This window comes from Chenopodium quinoa, unplaced genomic scaffold (assembly GCF_001683475.1).
Source record: "Chenopodium quinoa cultivar QQ74 unplaced genomic scaffold, ASM168347v1, whole genome shotgun sequence".
NCBI lineage: Eukaryota > Viridiplantae > Streptophyta > Magnoliopsida > Caryophyllales > Amaranthaceae > Chenopodium > Chenopodium quinoa.
Window position 1 is genome coordinate 8,769,242 of NW_018743292.1, and position 24,996 is coordinate 8,794,237.

At 34.6% G+C, this 24,996-nt stretch overlaps 3 protein-coding genes across 3 annotated transcripts; all 3 read right to left on the reverse strand.

Moving 5' to 3' along the window:
• Window positions 1-769: 769 nt before the first annotated feature.
• On the reverse strand, window positions 770-3,549 carry LOC110736883 (DNA replication complex GINS protein PSF1-like). The gene is made up of 7 exons (XM_021917219.1): window positions 3,315-3,549; window positions 2,799-2,899; window positions 2,501-2,568; window positions 1,828-1,941; window positions 1,570-1,735; window positions 1,290-1,436; window positions 770-1,198 (listed from the first exon to the last, which is right to left on the reverse strand). Exons 2-7 carry the CDS (start codon window positions 2,886-2,888, stop codon window positions 1,172-1,174), a joined length of 612 nt encoding a protein of 203 aa, XP_021772911.1. The 5' UTR covers window positions 2,889-2,899; window positions 3,315-3,549; the 3' UTR covers window positions 770-1,171.
• A 7,586-nt stretch (window positions 3,550-11,135) lies between these two features.
• LOC110735909 (30 kDa salivary gland allergen Aed a 3-like) lies at window positions 11,136-11,902 on the reverse strand. Its single transcript, XM_021916086.1, has 2 exons — window positions 11,452-11,902; window positions 11,136-11,410 (listed from the first exon to the last, which is right to left on the reverse strand). Exons 1-2 carry the CDS (start codon window positions 11,900-11,902, stop codon window positions 11,136-11,138), a joined length of 726 nt encoding a protein of 241 aa, XP_021771778.1.
• A 6,594-nt stretch (window positions 11,903-18,496) lies between these two features.
• Window positions 18,497-24,994, reverse strand: LOC110736884. The gene is made up of 3 exons (XM_021917220.1): window positions 24,238-24,994; window positions 21,485-22,237; window positions 18,497-21,072 (listed from the first exon to the last, which is right to left on the reverse strand). Exons 1-3 carry the CDS (start codon window positions 24,238-24,240, stop codon window positions 19,216-19,218), a joined length of 2,613 nt encoding a protein of 870 aa, XP_021772912.1. The 5' UTR covers window positions 24,241-24,994; the 3' UTR covers window positions 18,497-19,215.
• Window positions 24,995-24,996: the final 2 nt, after the last annotated feature.

The following is a 24,996-nucleotide window of genomic DNA, read 5'->3' on the forward strand; positions in this document are numbered from 1 at the left end:
GTCGTTTTTAGTGGCTCTCATTTGTTGTAGTTTGTGTGCGTTGAAGCTCAACTGAGTTTCGCCCATTCAACGTCACTAATATTATTGCTGCTTTTCAAAAGGGCTAAAATTCCACACATTTAGTTCTTTTTTATTTAACACGTTTTTTTGTAGATAATTTGTTAATGCATATTGAGAGGAAAAAATATTAAAACCTGGAATTTTTATTAACAAGATTTCATGCGATTGTATTTTTTTTTATAAATATAAGTCACATAAGTTAGTCAAGTGTGTGTGAATGTTGAATAGTGCTAAAATTAAATTGTGTCAATTAAAGAATGGATAAAATTTGAATTTTTAGGCAATGACAAATGAGGGAGTTTCAATTTATCTTTATGATAAACAGAAATCGTTTGGCATTTCAGTAAATAAATTATAAAAATATCCTAGACAGCATGACATTTTCATAAATAAATTAAAATTTGTCGAACCCGCATTTAATAAAAGTTGTTGACTAATTTATAAAAATGCCACTAGATGAACACTTTTTTGTTTATTATGAAGATAAAGTTGTATTTTCTCATGACAAAGTTGTTATGAGTAACAAATATCATAAATTTGAAAGAGTGCGAATTAGAACTTAACATGTTTGCCTTCCCTTCGAGAAAGGGAAATAAATAGGCTTCAATTTACGAAAACAGTTTCGAAACCCAAAAACCATAATTAGTTTTCAGTTTTTAAAAAACATAAAACTAAAAATCAAAAATGGTGCCAAACGAACCCTCAGCTATTACTATCAATTTATCAAACAAAATTTATTATCATCCACAGCTTGATACGTATTCAATAAAATTGATTATAAAAAGTTTCTTCTATTTCTATTGGTTTTTAGAGGGAAGAGGCTAGTTACAATCCTAGATGAATAACAGCATGAAAACATCAGAGTTTACAGGTCCTGCACAGTTAAACCACAGATCTAATGCTCTGGCAGCTTTTGCTCGCACATTTGCTAGGATATGCATACTTTAAAAAGATGATTGAGTCTTCTTCCCAGTCAAAGCCAAACAACTGAGCATGATGATCTTGAAACTAACAGCATGCTGAGTAGCACGGTAACATATATGATGAGACTATGAGACACGGAGTAGCACACTAGCATATATGATGAGACTATGAGACTACACATTTTATATCACCCTAGGAGTTCTTCCATCATCCCCTGTTTACAAAACAAGATTTTAAGTTTAGTTATTCTCTAGATACAAAATGTTTAAAACCAGCAAAAAAAGGTTGTCTTACTGTCCATCTACCTGAAACATGTAATGCTCAGCATCACTTCGTTTAAGAAAGTGGATTGAGTGGCGTGCAAGATTGGTATCTCGGTCTCCCATTGCTGTCACACCAATATCATCTAGGACTCTTACTTTAATGTAGGGATCTTTTGGTGGCACCATATCCTGCCACAGAAACCCACAATTTAGTATCCACAACTTCTTGAGGGTTCATGTGAAGGAGGAATGTTCAGAATTTGTAGTCCTAAGCAAGAAAATGATGAGTAGAAGATAGGGAGAAAGAAGAACAGATTCATACCACAGTCAAATCAAGGCCATCCATCTCCCTCATATACGATTGTAAAGCTGAAGAGTGGCTCTTAAAGTAACGCTTTTCTGGATCACTTAGCTTGTGCTCAATTTCTTCAGGAAGCACCCGCCCAACCTTCCAGCTTAGGTTCTGTATAATTTCAGATCGGTTATGCCTGCATTTTTCAGAAACTGATAGTTGAGAAAACAAATGATTGGCAGGATAGCTAAGCATCAAGTGAGAACAGGATCGTAAGCTATTACTTACACATATGCCATTAGGCAACGCTTGTTGCGTAATAGAGAAAGATGATGGATAAGCATTCCAAAGTGATCAGCATTTCTAGCTGATTGGACATCCAATCCTTCATCTTGCATTTTCCTGCCAAAAGATCAGGTTCATCAGTACACAAAAGTTCACAAGAATAAACTAGTGTTAACAACAACAATCAAAGCCTTAATCCCAAAAATAGGGTAAAGAATAAATTAGTATAGACCGCCCAAAATACTTAAGTTTCCCAAATTACTTAAATCTGTGACAAAGCATTGCGAGTTGCAATTTCAAGCTAGGCAGAATGGAGGATGATTATACATAAAATGTTGCAATGGAAACCACTGGAAATCATCAAAGCTAGCATATACGTAGTACAAGCTAAAATATGGTACTTGTCATCCAGTTGAATGGATTATCGAAAAGTTTGGGAAGGATAAGTACATTAGAGAGCTGATGAGATGTTTCTCAAACTCAACAGAAAATCGCATAGCTTCTGGGACAGCATCAGTACAGTACAGTAGTTTAATGGTGGTTCAGTTATGCAGAATCAGATGAATGGCTTGTTCAAGTGCTGAAGGGATTAAAGAAGCATGGCAAGAATGTGCTGAGGAGCGAAACCTTTAGGAAATTGAAATCAAAACTTAATGAAAAACAAAGGGAAGCTTACCTAGTAAGTTCGTAAAATTGACTGTAGTGCACAGCACATTCCTTGATAACTTGATTAAACAAATCATCCTGGTGAACACAAGAACAAAGTTAATGAAGGACAAAGCAATTTTTACCAACTTTTTTTTTTCTATCTTCATTTCTACATTTTCTCTAACAATTTCTCTCCATTCTCTTTCGGTATTTCAATTCCGCATTTAACATATACTCTTAATTTCCTTGCCTTATACAAATGGGAAGCTAAATATAGATTGAACAAAGGGTGTAGATTATCCACAAACATAAAGGAGAAATCTCACATTAAATCGAGTAAGTTGACCCGGTTCGGCACAAGCAAGCTCTTTCACAAGCTGGCTACCCCTTCTACCATAGATCTCTGTACCCTCCATTAGAGCTTATCCTGAAATTGAAACACATTATAACAATACATACCTTAAACTAATTATAGTACTCCTAAAAAAATGCAAATTGAAATTTCGAGGTTCCATTTATCTTCAACATGCTAGATTATTCACGAACAAGACTTCAAATTCCAGAATTATCAATTCACCATATTGTTTGGTTAGATTTTGGAATTTTATAATCACAATTGGAAGATTAAAGGGTTTTGTTTTGCAGCAGATTATGAAATTAAATTCTTCTCGCTTTAGAATGTTATAAATGGATAGAAAAATGTTAACCTTAGACTAATCAAATTATAACTAACATAACATTCAATAATCAATTCACCTTGAAAGAACCCTAATTTGAAAAAATTGACGAATAACCTAGATTGTGAAATTGATATTTGATGTTTCATTAGAAAGAAGTCTTACCTCAGAAGCTGCTTCAATGGAGGAGAGAAAGCTCAAAATCCACTTCAATGGAGAATTCAGAGTATGTAAGATTGAAAACACAGTGAAGAGAAAGTGTTGTGTATTTTAGTAAAGAGTGACCGCCCAACCCAATTTGAATAATTTTGCCCGGATATGAGCTCGCGCTTGTTTTATTTTCCGTGTTTAATGAAAGAAAGATACTTCTAATTTGACAAGTGATTAAACAAATGCCGACATTATATTAGGTTAATTTCTTTTCTTACATTTATATTTAATATATGGTATTTTCAAAGGACTGCAATGCTTTTCTTACATTTTGTTCTGTTAGTTTACATGATTTCTTTTGAAGTCACTTGCAACACTCCTTGCACATATTTGCATTTCATGGAAGCTATACCTTATAATACATTACCATTTCACTTCTTAGCTAAAGCAATCTGGTCTTACACACGAACAAACCAAGAGCAAAATGACCTGTATCATTACTAGAATCAGGTCGATTTTCGACGGAAAAGTCCCGACGGACATATTATTCCGTCGGAAAAGTTGGAATTTTCGACGAATTTTATGTACATTCCATTCCGTCGAAAAGTACAATGTCCGACAAATTTTTATTCTGTCGGAATATAATTTTTTTTTTAAAAAAAAAGAAAAAAAAAAAGCTTTTAAATAAAACCCTAACATACCTCCCTCGCCTTCCGCCTCTTTTCTTTCCTTTCCCCCTTCTCTTTCTATATCCCTTTCCCCTTCTCCTTCTCTCTGTCGTTCTCTGTCTTCTTCTTCTTCTTCTCGTTCACCTTCTCTCTCCTCTTCTTCTTCTTCTTCTTCTTCTTCTTCTTCTCGTTCGTTCTCCTTCTCTCTCCTCTTCTCTTTCCTCTTCTTCCTCTCGTTCTCGTTCTCTTTCTATCTCCTCTTCTCTTTCCTCTTCTTCTTATCCTTCTTTCCTCTTCCTTCTCTCATCTTCTTTTCCCCATCTTCTAACTACCACCTACCGCCAGCCACTACCACCGCCAACACTAACCACCGCCACAACAACAACATCGACATGAACCGCAACACCAACACAAACATGAACATCAACGGCAAAAAACGAAAGTTTTAAGGTGAAATTCGACCATGAAAACTCTATATTTCGAGGTTTTGGAGGTGGAATAAGGTATGTATCTCTTTTTTAAAAAAAAATTTGTTAGTTGTTATTTCGATTTTTTTAATATTTACGGTGGTTGGGGTGTTTTGGAGCCGTGGTGGGTGGTTTTAGGTGGGCCGTGGTGGGTGGTTCGCTTAGGATGGGTGTTTTTAGATCTGGGTTTAGGTGCGTGGTCCGTGGTGGATGGTTTTAGATCTGGGTTTAGTTAGGGTTAGGTGGGGTGGGTTAAGGTGGTGGGGTCTGGTTCGGTTAGGGTAAGTTGTGGGGTGGTTCAATTAAGGTGGGGTGGTTCGATTAGAGTGGTGGTGTTTCGGGCAGTTGGGTGGGGGTGGGGTTGACTATGGGTTATAGGGTGGTTGGAGGTGGTGAATGGTGATACGCCATGCCGGTGGTGGTGCGACATTTTTTTTTTTAATTTAAGCAGCCTTTTCCGACGGAATTTCCGGCGGAATTGAGTCAGACGGAAGTTTCCGATGGACTTTTTCCGGGCCAAAAAATCTTTTCCGACGACTTAATTCTGTTGTAAAATTGTTTTCGACGGAATTTTCGTCGGAAAAGGTCGATGTACCTACAAAACCTTTTCCGATAACCAATTCTGATGGAAAACGGGGTGTTTTCGACGGATTTTTTCCGTCGAAAATGGCCTGCTTTCTAGTAGTGTATTAAAATAACATCACTGCACTTGCAATTTATTTCTCCTTACCGGGGGGGATTAAAAAAAGCCTTACATATAATACATGCGAGTATTTTATTAAAATATTCAGGTTAGTGTTGGCATTCGCAACAATTACTAAGAGAAGAAAACAATAATAGCAACATCCTAGGTTTTCCAATCTAAAATTATTACTATACACTTTGAATGCATCACAAAATCTGATTTTGTGAAAAGCAACTTCTATCTTTTCTTATTTGGTTAACATACTTACTTTTACAACTGCATTACAACAATAACCGTTCATTCTATTCCCCACAAAAATGTCCTTTATTTAATTTCACTGCATACACTTTATTAACTGCTGGACAATACCATGTTTCAAATCATTCTTAAATCTACCATAGAACCTTTCTCATATGTGAAGGTATATAAAAGAGAAAGCTAACAGTAGTATGCTAAGTTTTTCCCGTCTGAAATTATTACTAAACTCTTTTATCTACTGCAATTTATTTTTTTTTAAATCACTTCATATTTGGCTTACATAATTATTATCACTTCATCATAATAACAGTAACCTTTGTTGATATTAACCACAGAGCAGATTTCCTTCACTTCAGTTCACTTTATACACCTTCTTATCTGCTAGCGATAAAATGTATCAGAACATGCTAAAACCCACTGGATTTTACAAGGCCACTCATGTTTAACCTCATAAATTTCTCTGCTATTTAAGCCACCTCATAAACTTCTATGCTATTTAAGCTACTTACAGTTCAAAGAGAGCATTTACTCCACTTCGATTATCTCTACTAATTTGCTTCTCTGTTGTTGTAGACTAGCAATAACTGCCTACAATTCCACTTCAACAAGGTACGTCCATAAATGATTCTGCTTTGAAAATTAACAGCTGCCTTTACATGAAGTTGATTCCTTTTCATTTATTTGCTTGTATTCATTTTAATCATCTTTTTTAGCTTCCTCATATGACCTACATAAGCTTCCTAAGTCCTAACAATGACATCTTGAATTCTATTTTATGTTAGCTACAATTGAAAAGTTTAATTGTTTATTCTTGCTTGCTTTGTACATTATCATAGCATGGTAGCTAGATTACATGCTTTTTTTCCATAACTAACAAGTCTCTTCACAATGCTTAAATGTAACCAGCTCCTAATTCTTTTTGGACTACATTTTTCTTCTAACACAATACCCGGTTGCTAGCTTAATAAAGATTCATGGAAATTGACATGAACTTCTTCACTCAGTACACTGTACACTGAATCACATGACAATAACCAAGCTCTGTAGTTATTTCAAGTGAAAATCACCAACTTGTAATTTATACTTACATGGTAATGGTTCTCTTTCTCCATCAAGTGCTCATGTAATTAATTTTACTATAGTCATGGTTTTCTTTTTACCATTAATTTTCACCATGTACACTGTAATTTACATCAACTCCAGAAGTTCATGTAGATTATAGTGAACAACTTGGTTATGCACATGTGGTGAAAAAGAAAGCCATCTGATGGTTAACAAAGATTAATAGGAAATGATTACAAAAAATGACCAAAGAAAATAAATAGAAGCTTTCATTAGATCCACACAGCACCAGTACAATAATAAAGAAACAAACATTGAGAACAGTTGTACTACTTAAGCAACAGAAAGCTACTAATACTTAGAAAACACAAGTGATAACTGCTAATACTTAGAAAATAGCAACATAAGACTACTATTTCTTAGAAAAAGAAGTAGATAACTACTAAAACTTAGAACAAGTGACTCAGTGCCAATTAATAGCTTCCTTAAAAAGAATCACCATAGGAAGCATCACTTCCAGGTGAATATGAAGGGCTTGAATGGTGGTGGATGTCACTGCAATGGAGAGTAGGCTCAGGATTATAATTGATGGTCCCTTCTTTTGGTGTCTCTTTCTTTAGGCTGGGATGCTTATCTTCTGGTTCAAAGCAAAGCGCAGACACCACTGCTTCTAGGTCCTCCACCTTTTTCTCAAGAACAGCAAGTCGTTCCTCCACTACTTCTAAGCTAGGTTTCTTAGAAAGCCCACACTTGCCACTACTATCCACCTTATCTTTGTTCTTGCTTGCCATTGCTGACTACCTTGTTTTGAGAGAACTGAGATAGAAATGTGAGTAAGAAATACAAACAAGCCTTGCAAAAATTTTGACACCTTACCTTCCTTTTATATATGCCTAAGTGGCTATTTATTACCTGAAGGTTAAAAGCAGTGACCTAAGATAATTATTTAGTCATAGATGAACTCTCCCATGTGCCTCAGCATTGAATAACACTCAACAGAAACTTATGGAATACAAACCACGTCATTTAAGACTATTTGTTACTGCTTTTTGATTCAATTATAACACAGTATATAGTATATGTACAACATATTATCCAGATTTTTGCTGCTGACTAATAATACATAAAACCTATACCAGATGTGACTTTATCTAATTTAAATTCATGTGACAAAACTTTTTTTAATTTGTACACCACAGATGAAACCTGAATACACACCTTTAGACAAACTTTCACCTGTAAGCAAAGCATACAAAGTTCGAGTCACTGTGAAAGAAAAATCTCCTATCCGAACTCCTCCTAACAAAAAGAGGTTTCAGAAGCTGGTTTTTGAAGATGAGGAAGTATAAACCAATCACTCTAAACTTCTTTGTTATTTGTAACTTATAGCTATTTCTACATAACTTTTCCTGTCCTATGCTATAGGGTAACAGCATGAAAGCAACTTTGTTTGGAGATGAATGTGACCACTTCAAAAAAGTCTTTGAACACAGGAAAAAGTATGAGATAGCTAATTCTCCAATCAGAACAATTAACCCAAAATTCAGCTCATTTCCAGGAGAATGTGAGTTAACATTTGGAGGGATGACTAAAATCCAAGCTATCGATCGAACTGAGGGGCCTATTTTGCCAGAATACATCCCTATTACTGATGTACTCAAGACCATCGGTCCAGCAGACCGGTTTGGTAAACTATTAACCTTATCTAAACTAAATATTACTGTCCGGAAACACATCCATCTCTTGAAAGTAATGTACCTAATTCCAAATTGTTTGCTAGATTTGCTTGGGATTGTAGTCCACATGGAAGAAGTTCGGCAAGTGACATATAAATCAGGCAGGGTAGCTGATGTGCGCGCTATCAGCATAGTTAATGAGAGGTAACTACCTTTTTAAAACTTCAACAACATTCCCACCAATATAATTATAGACAATGTTATACTTGTTGTTCATTGCATTTGTAGCACTGGTACTCGGCAATGATCATCTCTGCATGGGGACAACTAGCAACTTCTGACTGTAAAAACCTCAAGGACTAGTCATCCACTTTCTTGGTTGTAAGCTTAACTTCTTTGAAGCCTGCTACCCACAGAGGTTACAAATATTTTCACCCTCTACCACTTTATATATGCTACCAAAAATAAGTATACTAATGCTAGCTTTCACAGGTTTTTCACTACAATCAAGCATGTCTACAACAATTGACCCAACATCTGCCGGTGAAAAAGTTGATGCCTTGAGAGCTTGGTGATTCAGCAACCTTATTGCTCACAATCATTTATAACATTACACTTTCACATTATAATGCAATTATATAAAATCAGATTTTAGCTCCCTTAATTAATCCCACCTATTTCTGCCTTTGTATATGTCATTAGGGCCCATGCACAACCAGACATCATTGTTGGCTACATGGCAAGGCAACTCGAGTTCATGACTGCAGGCACTGAACCAGTTCCTACAACACTTGATCAAATCATCAGCAAAAATGTAAGCTCTTTCGAGAACTATACCCTATCCCTTTGCTACCCTAACTCTTCTTCTTAACTAACATTGATTCATTCAGGTTGACAATACTGTCCAAGAGGAACTATACACGCTCACAGTCACAATTCCAGATGCACAACTGAGCAATGTTATTGCTTACATTGGTTGCGATAATTGTGGAAGGCGATGTGGCCTTGCTGCAAATGTGCCATTCTTTTGCCCACATTGCCCTGACAAGAAATGCACTTCCACTGAAAGGTAAATTTAACAACCTTGTGTTGTACAACCAAGTACTAATCTTAGTTAACATGAACTGACACCACAAATGCAGAGTCAACTTTACCTTTGATGCTACGGATGACACTAGAACATTTCGACTGACTGCCTTTGGTACAGTTTGTGAGCAAATCTTCAATCTGACTACATTGGAAGTTTTCAACAGGAAAATTAAGGTGCCTAATAAATCCTCACCATTATCTTATTTAGTTAAAAAAGCACACACCACTATCCACCTTAGGCATAACATCACCCTTTGTTCTTCTCAGGATGATTGGAACGATTTTGATCACCTTGCTGCAGCTCTGAAGTCCACACCAATGCACATTATAGTTCATCCAGCTCAGGCATTGAACAGGGTAGGGGTGCTGAGGTGGGTTGTCCAGTCAGTTTCCCGTCCCTGAATATCTGCTCTACCAATCTAAGGCTTCTAATCAGAACACATCATTCACGATAAGCTTTACTTATCATTTCAGATGTGTTCTTGTTTGAGGCCTTCTTGATTGCTGCCTAATCATGTTGGCTATTCTCAAACTATTTGTCAAACATTGTCTCTTCTAATTTAAAGTTAGATCTTTCTTTTGTTGCTGTTGCTGATATCAAACAACTTAATATTCCAAACTTGCATCTACTTCTAGTTAGGCCTACAAACAATGCCTCTTTTGCTTGCTTACTCTAATGCATGAGTTCGGCAAGTTCTTGTATTATAAACTCTATGCTTTCTAATCCAAAATATGATGTTCTGCTATACATGTCAGGTGCTATTTTCCTTGCAAAATCCTAACTTACAACAAATGCACATGTAGAGTACTTATTAGTCCAGCCATAAAGAATCTTGTTTTCATTCCCTATTTGCTTGTGAAGTTACATAACCCCTAATTAGATTACACCCCATCATGGAATCCATTTTTTACATATACTGAACACTCATAATCATATAAATACTTAATTAGTGCACATTTACTTACAATTAGCTGAAAATTAACAACTAATAAATTATGAAGTAGGAATTTCTAGGATTGAGTAAATTCTTCTTGTAATACATAAGAGTGTAGTTTCCCTTCTAAAATATAATTTAAAATTTAAATCTCTAGATCAACCACAAAAGTATAGAATCACACTAAGAACTGCATAGTTTTTTTTTCCCTTCCTTTTTCTTTTGACATGAATTCCTCAATTTCCAATTCATGATTTCATGCATTGTTATTGAATCGATTCAATGTTTTATCTTGATCTTGTCATTAATTCTAAGATTACATAACTCTATTAGAATGGCAAAGTTGTTATATTTTTGGAATATTAGAGGATTTTGAATTAAGAAGTCTTTTTGAGGTAATTTAGAGTTGGGTGTAATGAAGTACGATATATCCTATTTAAATTTGTTATAGTTGTATGTTTTATCAAAAATCTAAACAACTACAAAACCAAAATTCAAAGTTTAACAACATAATAATGATATACTTTCCTCAATTTTTTCACTTAAACATAAACCATGAATCAAAATTACATTACACCCCTAATTACATGAATTATAGTATACATGAATCAAACTTCATTCATTTCACTTAAACAACCATGAATCAAAATTCATTCATTTCACTTAAACAAAAACCATGAATCAAGCTTCATTCATTTCACTTTTAAAAAAACATAAACTGTTACTACAACCATGAATCAAACTTCATTTAGTTCGTACTTAACAAAAACCTACAACAACCTGTTACAAAAGCAAGCAAATTACCATAACATTTCGCATTCATATCAAGTAAAAAAAAAAAATAGCTTGCCAACTACTAACAATATACTTAGAAACTTTAACAGGTTGTTTATCTAAACCACTAAGCGATCAAGCCGTACTAGAATATATTACATAACTAATTATAAACAAACCCAACCTAATCCCAACTCAAGGCTCGATACATAACGAATTCATCTAACAAATGCGATCAAAGTTCCTTGGAGTGCGCCGGTAAGCATCTGAATTAGTTGAAGACTCTGACCCGTGATTGTCATCGTAACCCATAAACTCATCTCCACCATCAGAGCCAGAAGACCAATGCCCTCCATCATCATCTTCAGCATCATCTTCAACCTCCTCCTCAAAACCATTTTCATCGGCTTTACCCCCGTCCTCATCCCCATTTTCACCATCTTCATCTTCAGCATCTTCATCATCCTCATCATCAGCATTCCCCTCTTCTACATCCTCTTCATCATCACCGTTCTCCCCTCTGCATCATCACCGTCACCCCCCTCTTCATTTAATTCCTCCATCTCAGCATCAACACCGCCAACCTCATTCTGTTCTACAGGACCTCCTTCAACACCACCATCATCCCTTTGTTCTACATGACCTCCTCGAACACCAACATTCCTAGCCACAGCACTACCCCGATCCTCTTCAATAATCCTCTCAACAGGTTGCACATTTTCAACGGTCGCCCCAATTCCGCCATAACCTGCCCAAGCCCTTCTACGAATTTCATCAACTTGCCCATAAAGCTCTCCAATTCGCTGCTCCCAAAGCCGCTGCAACTGGGCCGACAAAACCCTTGCTTCTTGTAGCTTTGTCGTATGTGCCGCTCTGATATTAGCCAATTCTTCTCTCTTAATCTTCTCCTGTGCTCTAATTTCAGCCACTTTAGCGTACAACACTTCAAATTGCGCTTTCAACTCACTCACTTCCCTGTTGTTAGCCATGGTTTCACTTACAGAAGGAAGAAGGGGAAAAAATTTCAAAGAAAATGGAGAAACAAAAGGTTGTGTAAGGAAACTAAAAGAGTTTAAAAAGAAAACTTTGAAGAGAATTGAAAGCTCTGTAAAACACAATAAATGAAGCAATGTTAGAGAGAGAAATGAAAAGCCAAAATTTTAATCCATCAATCATCCTTCACAACTTCCTCTGTTGCCAATTTCATTTTTGCTTGCATAGAAAACAACAAAAAATAACTTTCTAAAAATGTTACAAAAGCTATACTACTTACCTTCCCATATTAGTTATGTCAACAAATATCCAAAACAAAACGTACGTAATGAATATGTAATCAATTTCAAACAATAAAATGTTTTATGAAAAAAACTTAGACAATCTCATTGTTGAAATATTTAGACAAATTAACACAGGTTTAATTTTGCCGAAAAAAAAAATAGATTTTGACAAAGATTTATAACTTGAAATGATTTAATTTTGAACCAAAAACAATAGACTAACCAAGGTGAAAACTCAAAATTATAGTATTAATTTAAGTCAAAGTTAAATTTGTAACATTACTATTCAAATAAAAAATTAACAATACAATTACTTTCATTTAACTAACAACAAATTCGTATCCAACAAAAACCACGTAAATTAAAGCGATTGTTATAAAATATTAAAACAAATTCTACATATAATTAGTTATATTAAATATATATGATCTCGCTTAATATTTATTTCTAATTCACCGTTGTTGACTCTTTGACTATAAAACTTACAAATAATAATATATAAACATGGCAACAAAGATTAGCATTGTCTATAATTAAATTTAAAATTATTCTTTTTATAATTGTCAATGATTCTTGCATTTTTTACACTTACACAAATTCAATAGATTTATATGAATACTATTAATACAAGACTTTAAAACATCTTTTTGAGCTAGCATTTGGGCTTAGAAAAAAGGGCCATATATTGTTTAGTAAATGGGCCAAGACTACAAAATTTAAATTGCCAACCAAGCATATACATTTGGGCTTACATGCAAATTGAAAGCATCTTTGCATTCTTCTCTTTTTAAAAAAAAATATAATTCCTTAATAGAACGCACTTCATTTTCATTGCTTTACAAAAACATCATTTTATTGTATTTGGACTTCAATCAATTTTTTAAAACAATTACCATGCTCAATACTACTTTAGACACATATGTAACTTGCACCCGAACATAAATTTCTTTTCAAACTCATTACGTATTTGAAAGAGAAAAAACCCTCACATTGCCACACCTCAAGAAAACAATTACACCCTAAAATTCCAACTAGCAACGCGTGCGAAGCGCGCCCAAAACACCCTAGTAGATCAAAAAACCAATGTCATCAATAATCTATTGAGTGGAGCTGCAATTACCATCAACATTTTTTTTTTGTTTAAAACAAATTGTTAATAAGGAAGATTTGATTTTAATTATTAAACCATACTTACTTTGACTAGAAACTTTCCCTCAAAATACACTTTGACTAGAAACTTATTAAAATTTATGCGGTTAGTTATATCTGAAAATGATTGTTTGTACGTATCTAAAAACCATTTTATTGTCAGATTATTGATTTATAGTTTGCAGTATGGTTTGATAAAAAGTAATAAAATTCAACGATCAAATATAAAATATATAATAAGACCATCCCAATATAAAATGATACTATTCTTAGGTGCATAATTTCTCGTCTTTTTATATTTCTCCGTATAATCTAAACATCGAAATATACTTGTACTATAGTAATAATACAAAGTAGTACTTAGTAAAACATAGTTCCTCTGTTTCATATTAGAAGACACATTTCATTTAGACACGTTTGTCAATGCATACTATCTAATGCAAATATCGTTGATTACATAATAGCAAAAATTATAAAAATTTGATATTTTAAAAAATAAATGTTGAGACGAATCTAACAAGACCTCACATGACTATACTTTTTCTTCACACGAAATCACAAAACAAAGTCAAAGCTAGTTATATAAATAAATGGACAAAGTCAAACTATGCCATCTAATTTGAAATGAAAAAAGTAGATAGTTATAGAAATATCCATAAATACGGTACAAAATATAAAAAAGACATGGGGTTGCATGTAAAAGGACCGGCCGAAAAATATAGTACGTCTTACAATATTATGCGACCTCTGATTTGCTGAATCTGTTGTCATTAATCTGATAACTACTTCTTTAAGCAATGTATTACATCTGCCACTTCTACTTACGTGCGTATGATACCCGCACTTTGCTTGTTACTTGCCTTTGCTTATCCCCTTCATTCTTTCCGTGATACTTTTGCCATGCATCAACCTTTGTTGTTAACTTGTTATTGCCTCCACTACTCATTTTGAAATTAATTGCCGCGTTAATATAAAGAGTATTTCTAACTACTACTCTGTGAGACCGTGATGCAGTAACTAATTCAGCTACAAAATATATTTAATCTAAGGGTTAAAATTGTATCTCATAATCTTGATCAGTTTTTACTAGAAACACTTTAAAGGTAGAGATTCCCTTATCTTTTTCCTCCATTTTTATGGAGTCTTGCCGGCTAACTAGGGGCTTAAGATTTAGGTCCAATAGAACTTTTTCTCCATTTAAATTGACAGTTATATATATGCATGAACCTAAATTAATACTACATATCAATTAACTCATGCATATGTGTACACATCTAATTTAGTCGTTAGATCGGGAGTAGTTAGTTAGCGAGTACTCCTTTTATAGAACATATAATCAAGTAGACATTGTATATTATGAAGTGTCACTTTATTTTTAAAGTAAAAAATGCAAGGATATGGAAAAGTGTGCCTTTGGATTAATTCCAGACTTGATTGAGAGAGTTGCTAGGCTAGTTGTGCGTCGTCTGCCATGCATAATGGGCTAAGGTCGTGTTCTTTAGAGCTACTCTGCTCTGCTGAGTTTTGCTCTGCTCTGTTCTGTTTAAAAATAATAATTAATATTTAACAGTAATAATAATAATTAATATTTAATAATAATAATAATAGTAATAATAATAATAATTATTATTATTATTAATAATAATAATAATAATAATAATAATTGATTTTTTATAATAAAAATTAATATTTTAAAGATATTAACTAATATTTAAAGATAATAATTATTAATTTTTAATAATAATAATAAATATTATTAATATTTAATAATAATAAATAATATTAATATTTAATAATAATAAATAATTAATATTTAATAATAATATTTAATGATTATAATAATAATGCGATAATAATAATAGTGATGATAATAATAATAATAATAATAATAATGCGGTAATAATAATAATGATAATAATAATAATAATAATAATAATGAAATCTGCTCTGCTCTGCTGCAATTTGTTTTGCTCTGCTCTGCTGAGTCTTGCTCTACTCTACTCTGCTCTACTCACTCCTGCTATGCTCTACTCTGCCCTGCCCAGAAGTTCAAAAGAATAAGGCCCAACTTGTTCCATGCGTAAAGCCAAGTCAAAGACGTTCGCCCAATATCACAAATGATGATGCTTTGGACTTAACTATCAAGCCACGTCCTATTATGGCCAAAATAAAATTCATAGAATCATGATTCATATAAAATATAGGATCTTTTACCAAAATGGCTAATTTAAAATCAAAATGGCTATTAATAATTTTAATTCCAATATTAGCTAATTAGCCTAATTTATTGACTTGGAAGAAGATGACTCTTTTTTTTTTTTTTTTTTTTGTTTGTATTTGTAATTTTTTTTTTTAAAATGCAATACACAAAGCTGCTTTACAAAACTAAAGTTGCAAATTCAATAAGCGTATGGATACCATTGGAACCATCAGTCAACGAGCTAAGAAACAATGGGATTCAATACCTCTAGAAAAGTGGGCTCTATGCACTGATGAGGGAAAATGATATGAAATCACCACAATAACGGAGTATTTTATTACTCCGTACTGTTCTAAAAGGGGCTCGTAATTTAATTTACCAATCACCGTCCTTGTGCAGCTTAATTTCTATCGGCTTAACAAGTATTTTGATGAGCGAAGAAAATCTCGTGAGATAATTCAATGTAATGAGCAAAAATGGTCTGACCTTGCAAATCAAAAGTTGATTCACAACGCCAAAAGTGCAAACATGTTGAGATCCCAATCCACTCATCAACCATAGATGGTTTGTCAGCAAGAGACTATGGTTATGCTCGAGAAAGCATGGGAGGTACCATGTGATGTTGAAGTGTGTGAGAGGAGTTTAAAGGAACCAATCAAGTCTCTTTCGAACAAAATTTGAAGTAAATTCAAAAACACATTTTTTTTTTTTTTTTTTTTAAAGGAAAGAAAGAAAAACCCAAAAAACTTAATCGGTTCAATGAAAAAGAAAAAGGGAAAAAATTATTTCTTTCAAAATGAATAATTAGCTAGTTTTGGAATTAAAATTTATAAATAGCCGTTTTGGTAAATACTTTTGTTAAATTAGCCATTTTGGTAAAAAATCCTAAAATAAACATGCTAATGCAAAAGGTTAACATATGAATTTTACTAGATAATCTTTACAAATAATAATGAAACCAACAGTAAATTGTTGTAAATGCATAATTGGCAGATTAATCAGAATAATATAGAACTATTGTTCAAAATATAGAATTGTTGTTCAAATGACAAAACAAAATATATTGTTAAGTGTGTTCAAATATTATAAAATGTGTTCGTTTTTTTTTTATTGTTTAAGTGTTGAAATATAAGTTTACATAAACAATTAAAAAAATTATTTTAATCCAAGTGGGTCCAAGTGAGCACACTTGCCTCAATGTGGCCCTACTCAACAACCATACCAGAGTGAGTTATGAGGATTATTTTTGTTTTCTTAATAAGGTATTAAATCATTACATATGAGCTATTTGTTTCCCTTCTTAATGCCCTAACCCTACCTCTATGTTGTTGTACACGCCACCTCCACACCCCCCTCCCCAAGCGCCCCCTTGCCTCTAGTTGTCTTCTATGTTTACTTACCCGTCTTGTGTGATTAATAGCATCATATTACTTTTGATTTTTTAACAAGTTTAACAAAAAGCTGTAACACGCACCCATTGTGTCACCAATCACATTTTACGCTAAACCAGATCCTATTCATATCATCAAATCACTTTTGATCCTTGAAAAGTTTAAAGTTAAGCTATGACACGCACTCATTGTGTCACCAGCCACATATATAATACCTCTCCAGATCTAATTTATCACAAAGCAAAGTAGGATCCTATTATGTAATCTTATATGGCATCAAATTAAAGTCTTTGCTCATGACCTTATTTCACTATTAAAACTGTAACGTTATACTCTATGTTGGTTCACAGTTCGCACGTTGCCCCTTCCTCCAAAATTGTCCATGTTATTCACCCAACCTATGTAGTTAGTAACATCAAATTTTATTTTATTTTTTTATATAAATTCAACAAGAAGCTATGACACGCACGCATTGTGTCAGCAATCACATTATTTAACACCTCTCTTGATCAACTTGATTTTAAAGCAAAGTGAGATTGTTTACCTTTTCTTTTAGATAAGATGATTACATTCCATATATAGCTCAGATGTTCTCCGCTCCAAATTAATTGACACGTTTTGACTTAAAAAACATATTTCATGTGAGATTTTGTTTAGTTCCTCCTGATATGTAATTTCAAAATATTAACTTTTATAATATATTGACAATTAGAGATATTTACGCTTGAATTTAAACACCAACAAGCATGTGTGAGAAAAGAAAACGAACATGCCAACTAATTGGAACAGAGCTTATGATCTTATTGTACTTATTGATGAAATTGTATCTTAAAACTATGTTGGTTCACAGTTTACACACTGCTCCTCCCTCATCCTGCCCCACCCTTCACTCTATGTCAAGTTTGAATACAGTGTGTTCGACAATGTCTTTTATTGTTCTAACTAAACCAATCATTACCAATTTTGAACCTCTATTGTCAGTCTTACATATTTACATCGGCACCTAACCTTTAAAAACTAAGAACTAACCTATAACACCCAACATTTCCTAAAAAACTAAGAATTAACCTATTACACCCAAGACCTCATTTCCAAATAATTTATTCAATTCATTTGGAACATACAATTTTCATCCTACACACGAATGTAATTTTGTGCCCTCTTCCATTCATCCCCATCCCCAAGGCCCCAATATCACGTATTCATGCCACATTTTATCGATTACTAAGCGAATGTTTTGTGCTATGTCCTAGATCTTAAACCCACAAACTCACTACATTGACCAACAAAAGCTGTGTAGCTTAACAGAGATTTCTAACGTTGGCATGAATACAACAATGCTATGTCTTAGATCTTAAACCCACAACCTCCCCAACCCCGTACCACTCAAGTTAGATTTGATTCCAAAACTATTGCATGATCAAGGCACGACACAACCATGACAACACAGAGTTCGCCCAAAAGTCAGCAACTCTATCAGCAGTCAGGACTTAGTTAGATGCTCCTTACTGCCAGCGACTACAATTGACAAAGGAAGCTCAAAAATGATCAAAAAATAATTCTTGACCTCTGAGAGCACCATAATTTACACAATCAGGAGCCAAAAGACGAAACATCAATCACTAGCTACAAGCAAAATTCCTACAGAGTAAATGACTGATATGCAATATGAACATGAAGCTGTGAACTATTCACAGCTGGAAGGTAATTGGGAACTTTAATCGATTATATTTAGACAGAATCCTAAACCAACAATGTCGAAAGAAAAACTACGAAAATTTGTAACAAAAATATTACACTTATTAACTGTAAGAGACTGGTATAAAAGGAATTGTCAATCAGCAGGTATAAAAGAAACTCTTTCGGGTCTTTTACCTGTGTTGAAACATGCTATTATGAACAATGCCAGTAAATGGATGACATTTTGGAGAACCAAGAGCAATGGACAATTGCTTGCTTTTAATTCAGAGCTAAAAATTCCGGCTTAACTTTCAACTTCCCTTCTCTGCTGTGATCTGCAAACTCCAGACTGACCGCTCTAATTTCTGCCTACGACTTTCCTTGCTTTTTGTGCTGTATATACAGTATCGGCAATGTTTATCAGTCATAATCAAGCAGCTGTGAATTAAGGCATGCTTGGCCATATGACTTCATGTGAGTCCCAGAAATTACATTTCTAGCACTTCCAATGAATTCTACAGCAGATAACAGCAAACCCTGCTTGCTGAGAGGTGGACTTTTAAATAGGATAAAAAAACTCGTCAAATTAACATAATAGAGCTCTACTACGTAAACATCTCCTTTGACGAGGCTGCAGGTGGAAAGGAAGTTTCTGGAAGCCCTAACAATTCACGAGTCATGGCTGTCTTCTCAGTCGGAGTAGCATTGGTCAGAATACCTGAATTCCCATTACAATTTTCATCAGTTGATGCCCTGACCTCAAAATCCATAGTGGGGGGGTACACGGAGCTTTTGCTGCGTGGTTGACGAGTATGCTTTGACTTTTGATCTAATGTAGTAGACGAAGAGCGCTTTCGACTATGCCTTACTGGGCTCAAGAACCCAATTTCAAGAGCTTCAAGGGCTTTGGTTGTTAGTGGACGATTCCTAGTGCTTTGCCTTCTTGGTTGTTGGTCTAATGAGTTTCCAACCTTGTTAACAGGCCCCACAGCAGAACTGGATGAGGGAATCTGCACAGCAGAAGAACTGGATGAGGGAATCCCCACAGCAGAACTACTGGATGAGGGAATCCCCACAGGAATCCGCACAGCAGAAGAACTGGATGAGGGAATATTTTCCCCTTCGTGCTGCTTTACTTTGCCATCACTCTCAGGTTCAGAAGAAACCTGAGGCAAGTTTAAGTCAATAACTGTCTGATTAATAGGGTTTGTTTCATTTTCCTGGGAAACATCGGAACTAACATGGGTCAAGCTTTGGTCCTGATCCTGGTGAACATTTTCATTGGGATGTCTTGCAGCTGATTGTTCCATAGAAATTACTTGCACATTGTCAGACAGATTCACTCCAGAAGGAACGGCATTATCATTTGTCACCCCAACTCTACAAGCAGCAGCCTTTTTTTTCTTTTTAGCTGGCAAGCTCAAAACACAAGTCAGATCCGCCTCAACACAAGAAGCTAACTTCCGTTTTTTTGTGACTGAGCAGCCTGAGGGGCCTGATTTTGAACGGCGGCTGAATTGATGTTTAATGGTTCTTGATTTGTGGTCTGTTGGTAGATTGGCATCAGCTGGCTTTTTCAGAGGTTCTAAGTTAATGCTGCCTTGTTCGCTTCCACCAGTAACACTCTTTGGTTCTTTTGGATGAGTGTGAAGAGCTAGGCTTTGAAGACCATTTCTCATCCTATCAGTATTGACCTCCAATGCCAAATCAGATTTTCTGGAAGAAGATCTTTTAGCTTCATGAGGTAAACTCCTCAGTTCTCTCACCTTAGAAGGGTTATCTTCATGAGCCAGACTGGTGTCAACTACAGTGAACTTGAAAAGATTTGAAATTTCTGAGGAGACTCGAGGCTTGAGGTAACAATGACGCTCATGGTCAGAAGAATCTTGATCATCATCTGATTTCACTGCAATGGACCACCCATTTTCTTCTATCTTGGAGCTACTAGGTTTAATTTCATCAGTTTCCAGCTCAAGAAGCTCTGGATCACTGGCAACTTTTGCTAGAACATCACTGATGGAGTCAAAGTAGTGATCTCCCTTTGAAAGCTTCCTTCGTGAAAATTTCTTAATCCCTGGCATAAGAAAAACCAAACCGTTCTTTGTGCTAGCATAACCATCACCCCTAGGCTGCTCAGAATGCCAACCTCTTGCTAACAAACGAGGCCAAACAGCTTCCCAGAAGAGATCATTAGATCGAGCTTTGCTAAGACGGAAGTCTCCTGTCAGATACTTTACTATCTCAGCACAGGTTAGAGAAGAACAGGCCTTGCCAGAAGGAATTTCAGGTCGATGAGTGAGTATTTGGCTATTTTTTGAGCCATCCAAAATGAATGTCGTTAGATCCTCCTTTCCCTTCCCAATTCCAACAGCTTCTACTAAACCATGGATTCCAACCAAGGCTTTGAGTGAGGAAACATATTCATCTAAGGTTGTCCTTCCCTCAGCAAATGCCCTAGAAACCTGACAATAGTTCATATGGATTTTTGTTAAGAGCAGCAAAATAAAAGAAAAAAGAACAAACATGTAACCAATCAGTGTCTACAAATCCATCATTATTTTTTACAAGTTAAAGAGGTATTGCATGATCTTAATATTTTGGCTAAAACAAATGCTAAAATGAGATGTTCAGTGAAGCTAATAGATGTTGAGAAATTGAGATGCATAAAATAAAAAGAGGTGATGTGATCTTTTCTACTCTCAGGCTGAATCACATCATATTCCGATGTCTTTTGCTTTCTGTATCTTTCTCTTTTTGTTCTGGATATACTGCCTTCCTCTAGAGACGAAACAAACAAATAGGATAAAGACTCCATGCAACTATACTCCTTGTACTTTCAAGTAAGAAAAAAATAGCAGTTAACTAGTGAAGTACCTCCAACAGATTAGTTTTGGATACATCAGAGAGACGAGGGGCTAAACGAGCAAAGAGTTCATGCTGCCTATATCCTGTGAAAAATCTATGTCCAAGTACACACTTCTTGTTTCTCATCTTTCGACACTCTGACCATCTACGATATCCTCCAGACCCATAAAACCTTCCATAATAGTACGCCAAAATTTGTCCCATACCCTTGCTCTCCATGAACCTCGTCACTTGGAGAAGATTCTTTCCAAAAAAATACAACCCAAGAAGGAAGCTATCAGCTTCAAACTCACTCCACAAAGCACTTGATTGACCAGGGACAAGCCAGTATGTTTGTTTCGGAACCTCACCTTTGACATTTGGCTCTTTTTTTACTGAAGAAATCTGGCTAATTCCCACAATCTTTTTAGACTCCAAAAATCCATTTGTGTAAATTGCATGAGGATCATTAGGGCATTCCATCCTATGCTTGATTATATAAGCCTGATTAGAGATCCACATCACTGGTAAAGGGAGTCCCATTAGAAAAGAATGTGAAGAGTCAGTAATGCCTTTTGATTCAGCTGGATTTTTCATCAGCTGACGAAGTTCAGACTTGCTTTGTAAAGATGGGATTTCCACCTGGTACTCATCACCAACTCGTGGATGCACCAATGGTTCTCCAAATATGTCATTTGAATCAGGTGAATCTGGAGAAAGAGATGAATCCGAAAGCGTTTCCGGCGAGCTTTTGCCCACTTGATCCAGGTGACTTTGGTCCATCTACAACAGGAGTTGGGAAGGTTACCACATGAATATCGCAAAAGGCAAAACAAAATGTGGGGAGGAGAGGCAACGTGTGAGTGGTAATCAGGAAACAAAATCATTGAAACAAATTTTCTCAATATGCTGTACTACACCGATATCCAAGAAAAAAAAAATCAAAATACAAGTACAGTCTATTTTGTTTACTCAGTTCATAAATTTGATGCAGAAATTCATAGGCTAACCAAATTCACTTATCAGATGCAGAGATTCCATAGTTTCAGTCTTCAGGCATTCAATCAAATATGCATGTTCTTAAGATTGAACAAGGAGGAGTCAGTTTCAGCTCAATTATAGTAATAGCACAATACTAGCAAGAAATGGACCAAATTTGCTGTAAGAAACAGCTGTATACAGACCAATTTGCTTATAACAAATGGTTGCAAATCAACCAAAAACTATAGAAGAGCAGAGTGCATGAAGATCCTGACACTTCTATAAGTACATTACACACGGCTTGGGTACCAAATGAAGGTTATAATGTATATTGCTCCAACTCTTTTATCCAACTCACAATACCAGCATTGAGATATAACTATTATACCGTGACAGTTAGAAACTTAGGTTTCAACGAAATACAAATGAGACTCCTTTAACCTATCAATCTCTGAAAATCGGATCCACACCTAATATGCAGGCTTTTTACGAACTCAATGTCACTTCAATAGTCATGCCACTTCCTTTATCTCAAATGATTTATGCATAACAAAACTGATATAATATGATCAGGTTCAGCACCTAAATGCATATACATATACGAAGTATATAGTAACAATTCACATCATGAACCATTCTGATCTGACATCTGATCAAGATATGTTTCTACTAGTCTGAAGTCGCGAGGACAGATTCCTAGAACTTGAAAAGCTATACTGAAGAACCAACATAAGACACACATTCAGAAAATTCTTAAAATTACCAAATCAACAAACACAAAAATGAAGAATAAAATACACTTAACACATTCGTGATTTCTTGACATTGAACTTTAAGAGGAGGGGGGGTGGGGGGGAATCATGTAGCAAAAACCTAATTGTCACCACAACTTCTCTATTTTCTGCTATATCAAATCTGAATATCAATCAAACCCGTCCTTACAGTCCACAATGGTAAATTTCCGGACGACAACTCGACAACAAGTCGAGAAGTTCCAAACTTTCTCTCTCCACCTCCACCTCCCAACCATTCATTCTCTATAGTAACACACTCGAACAGAGAATTTCTCTGCTCTAACAAACAGAAATTTGACAGCAAAAACCATTTATAACAAGTTACCAACACCTACATGTAAACCCAGAAACCAAATTCAACCAAAACCCATTAAACACTTCGATATCACCAACCAAAATATACAAAAACCCAACATTTTTAGATCCATTATTTCTCCAAAAATTTGCACAAAAACCACCTAAACACGTAAAACAAACATAACAATAAAACATGTTCACACCATTAAATTAGTCACCAACAAACTCATACAATTTTAACTTGCAAAAGCAGCACAAAAAACAAGCAAAATAATAGCACAAAATTAACAAAAAAAACACCACATACCCAACAAATAATCCTAGAATTTCAAACAAAATATGTAAAAATAATACGTGATCCAAGTTTTTTTTAACCATATAATATCATTAAACAAAAAATACCCAAGAAAAAGTTACAAATAACACTTACATTAACACTTTTCACAACCAAAAATATACATTTGAGTATAAACATTTGCATTGACTATACCAAATTATCAAACAAGATTAACAACATCATAAAAAACGTGAAGAACCAAATTTGAACAAATGGGTATTTTAGATTTTTATTTTTTTGGAATAAAAAACTTTGATTATTATTCTTAAACTTTCTTGTAGGCAAAAAAAACAATAAACCAAACCAAACAACACCTTAAAAATAAAGAGTACCCAGAAAGCAAAAACTACAAAGAAAAGGGTAAAAGAGTTTACCATTAACAGTTCAGAGTTGTAAGCTTTTGTTTGAGATGGGGAGTTTACAAAATATTTTTGAAGGGGTGGGTCGAAGAAGAATAAGGAGCCAAAGTCTTCCTCTTCTCTCAACTTTGTATAAGAGGAGAGAGAAAGAGAGAGGAGAGAGAATGAGAGATGTATTGTGTTTATGATTTTTTTTTTTTTTTTAATGTATTTAAAGATAGTGAGATGGGGTATTTAAATAGTTTTATGTATGTTTTTGGGTAGTTTTGAGATATGATATGACAAAGTTATAGCCAAAGTTATAGTCGTAGCCGTATTTGTTGGGAGAGCTTTCGTCTAGTTGAGGCCTCACCCAGCTCGAATCTGAATAAATTAGAGTTTAATCAGGTTTAAATTATGACATACGATTGTATAAATACGAAGTATGGAGTACAAAATATTTGTAGTATACTTGTCAATTTTTTCATTCTTGTTAATAAAAATATGGCCAACCAATTGTCATGTAAGGATATTATGGACTTTTTGTTAAAAGTTAGGAGATAGAATTTTAAATACAATGGGCTAGATGGCTTTTTGGTTTTAGTTAATTTGGTAAACCAAGGGTTAAAAATAAGTTGCAACATAGCCTAAAAAAAAATAACATAACATTATAACAATATGTCAATATTACATTGTTGCAAATTCATTAGGTAACCTAGACTAAGAAATTATAAATCTCCCTTTCTTAATTGGCAGTGATTAACTCTCTCATTCAGTTATTCTCACTCTATTAGG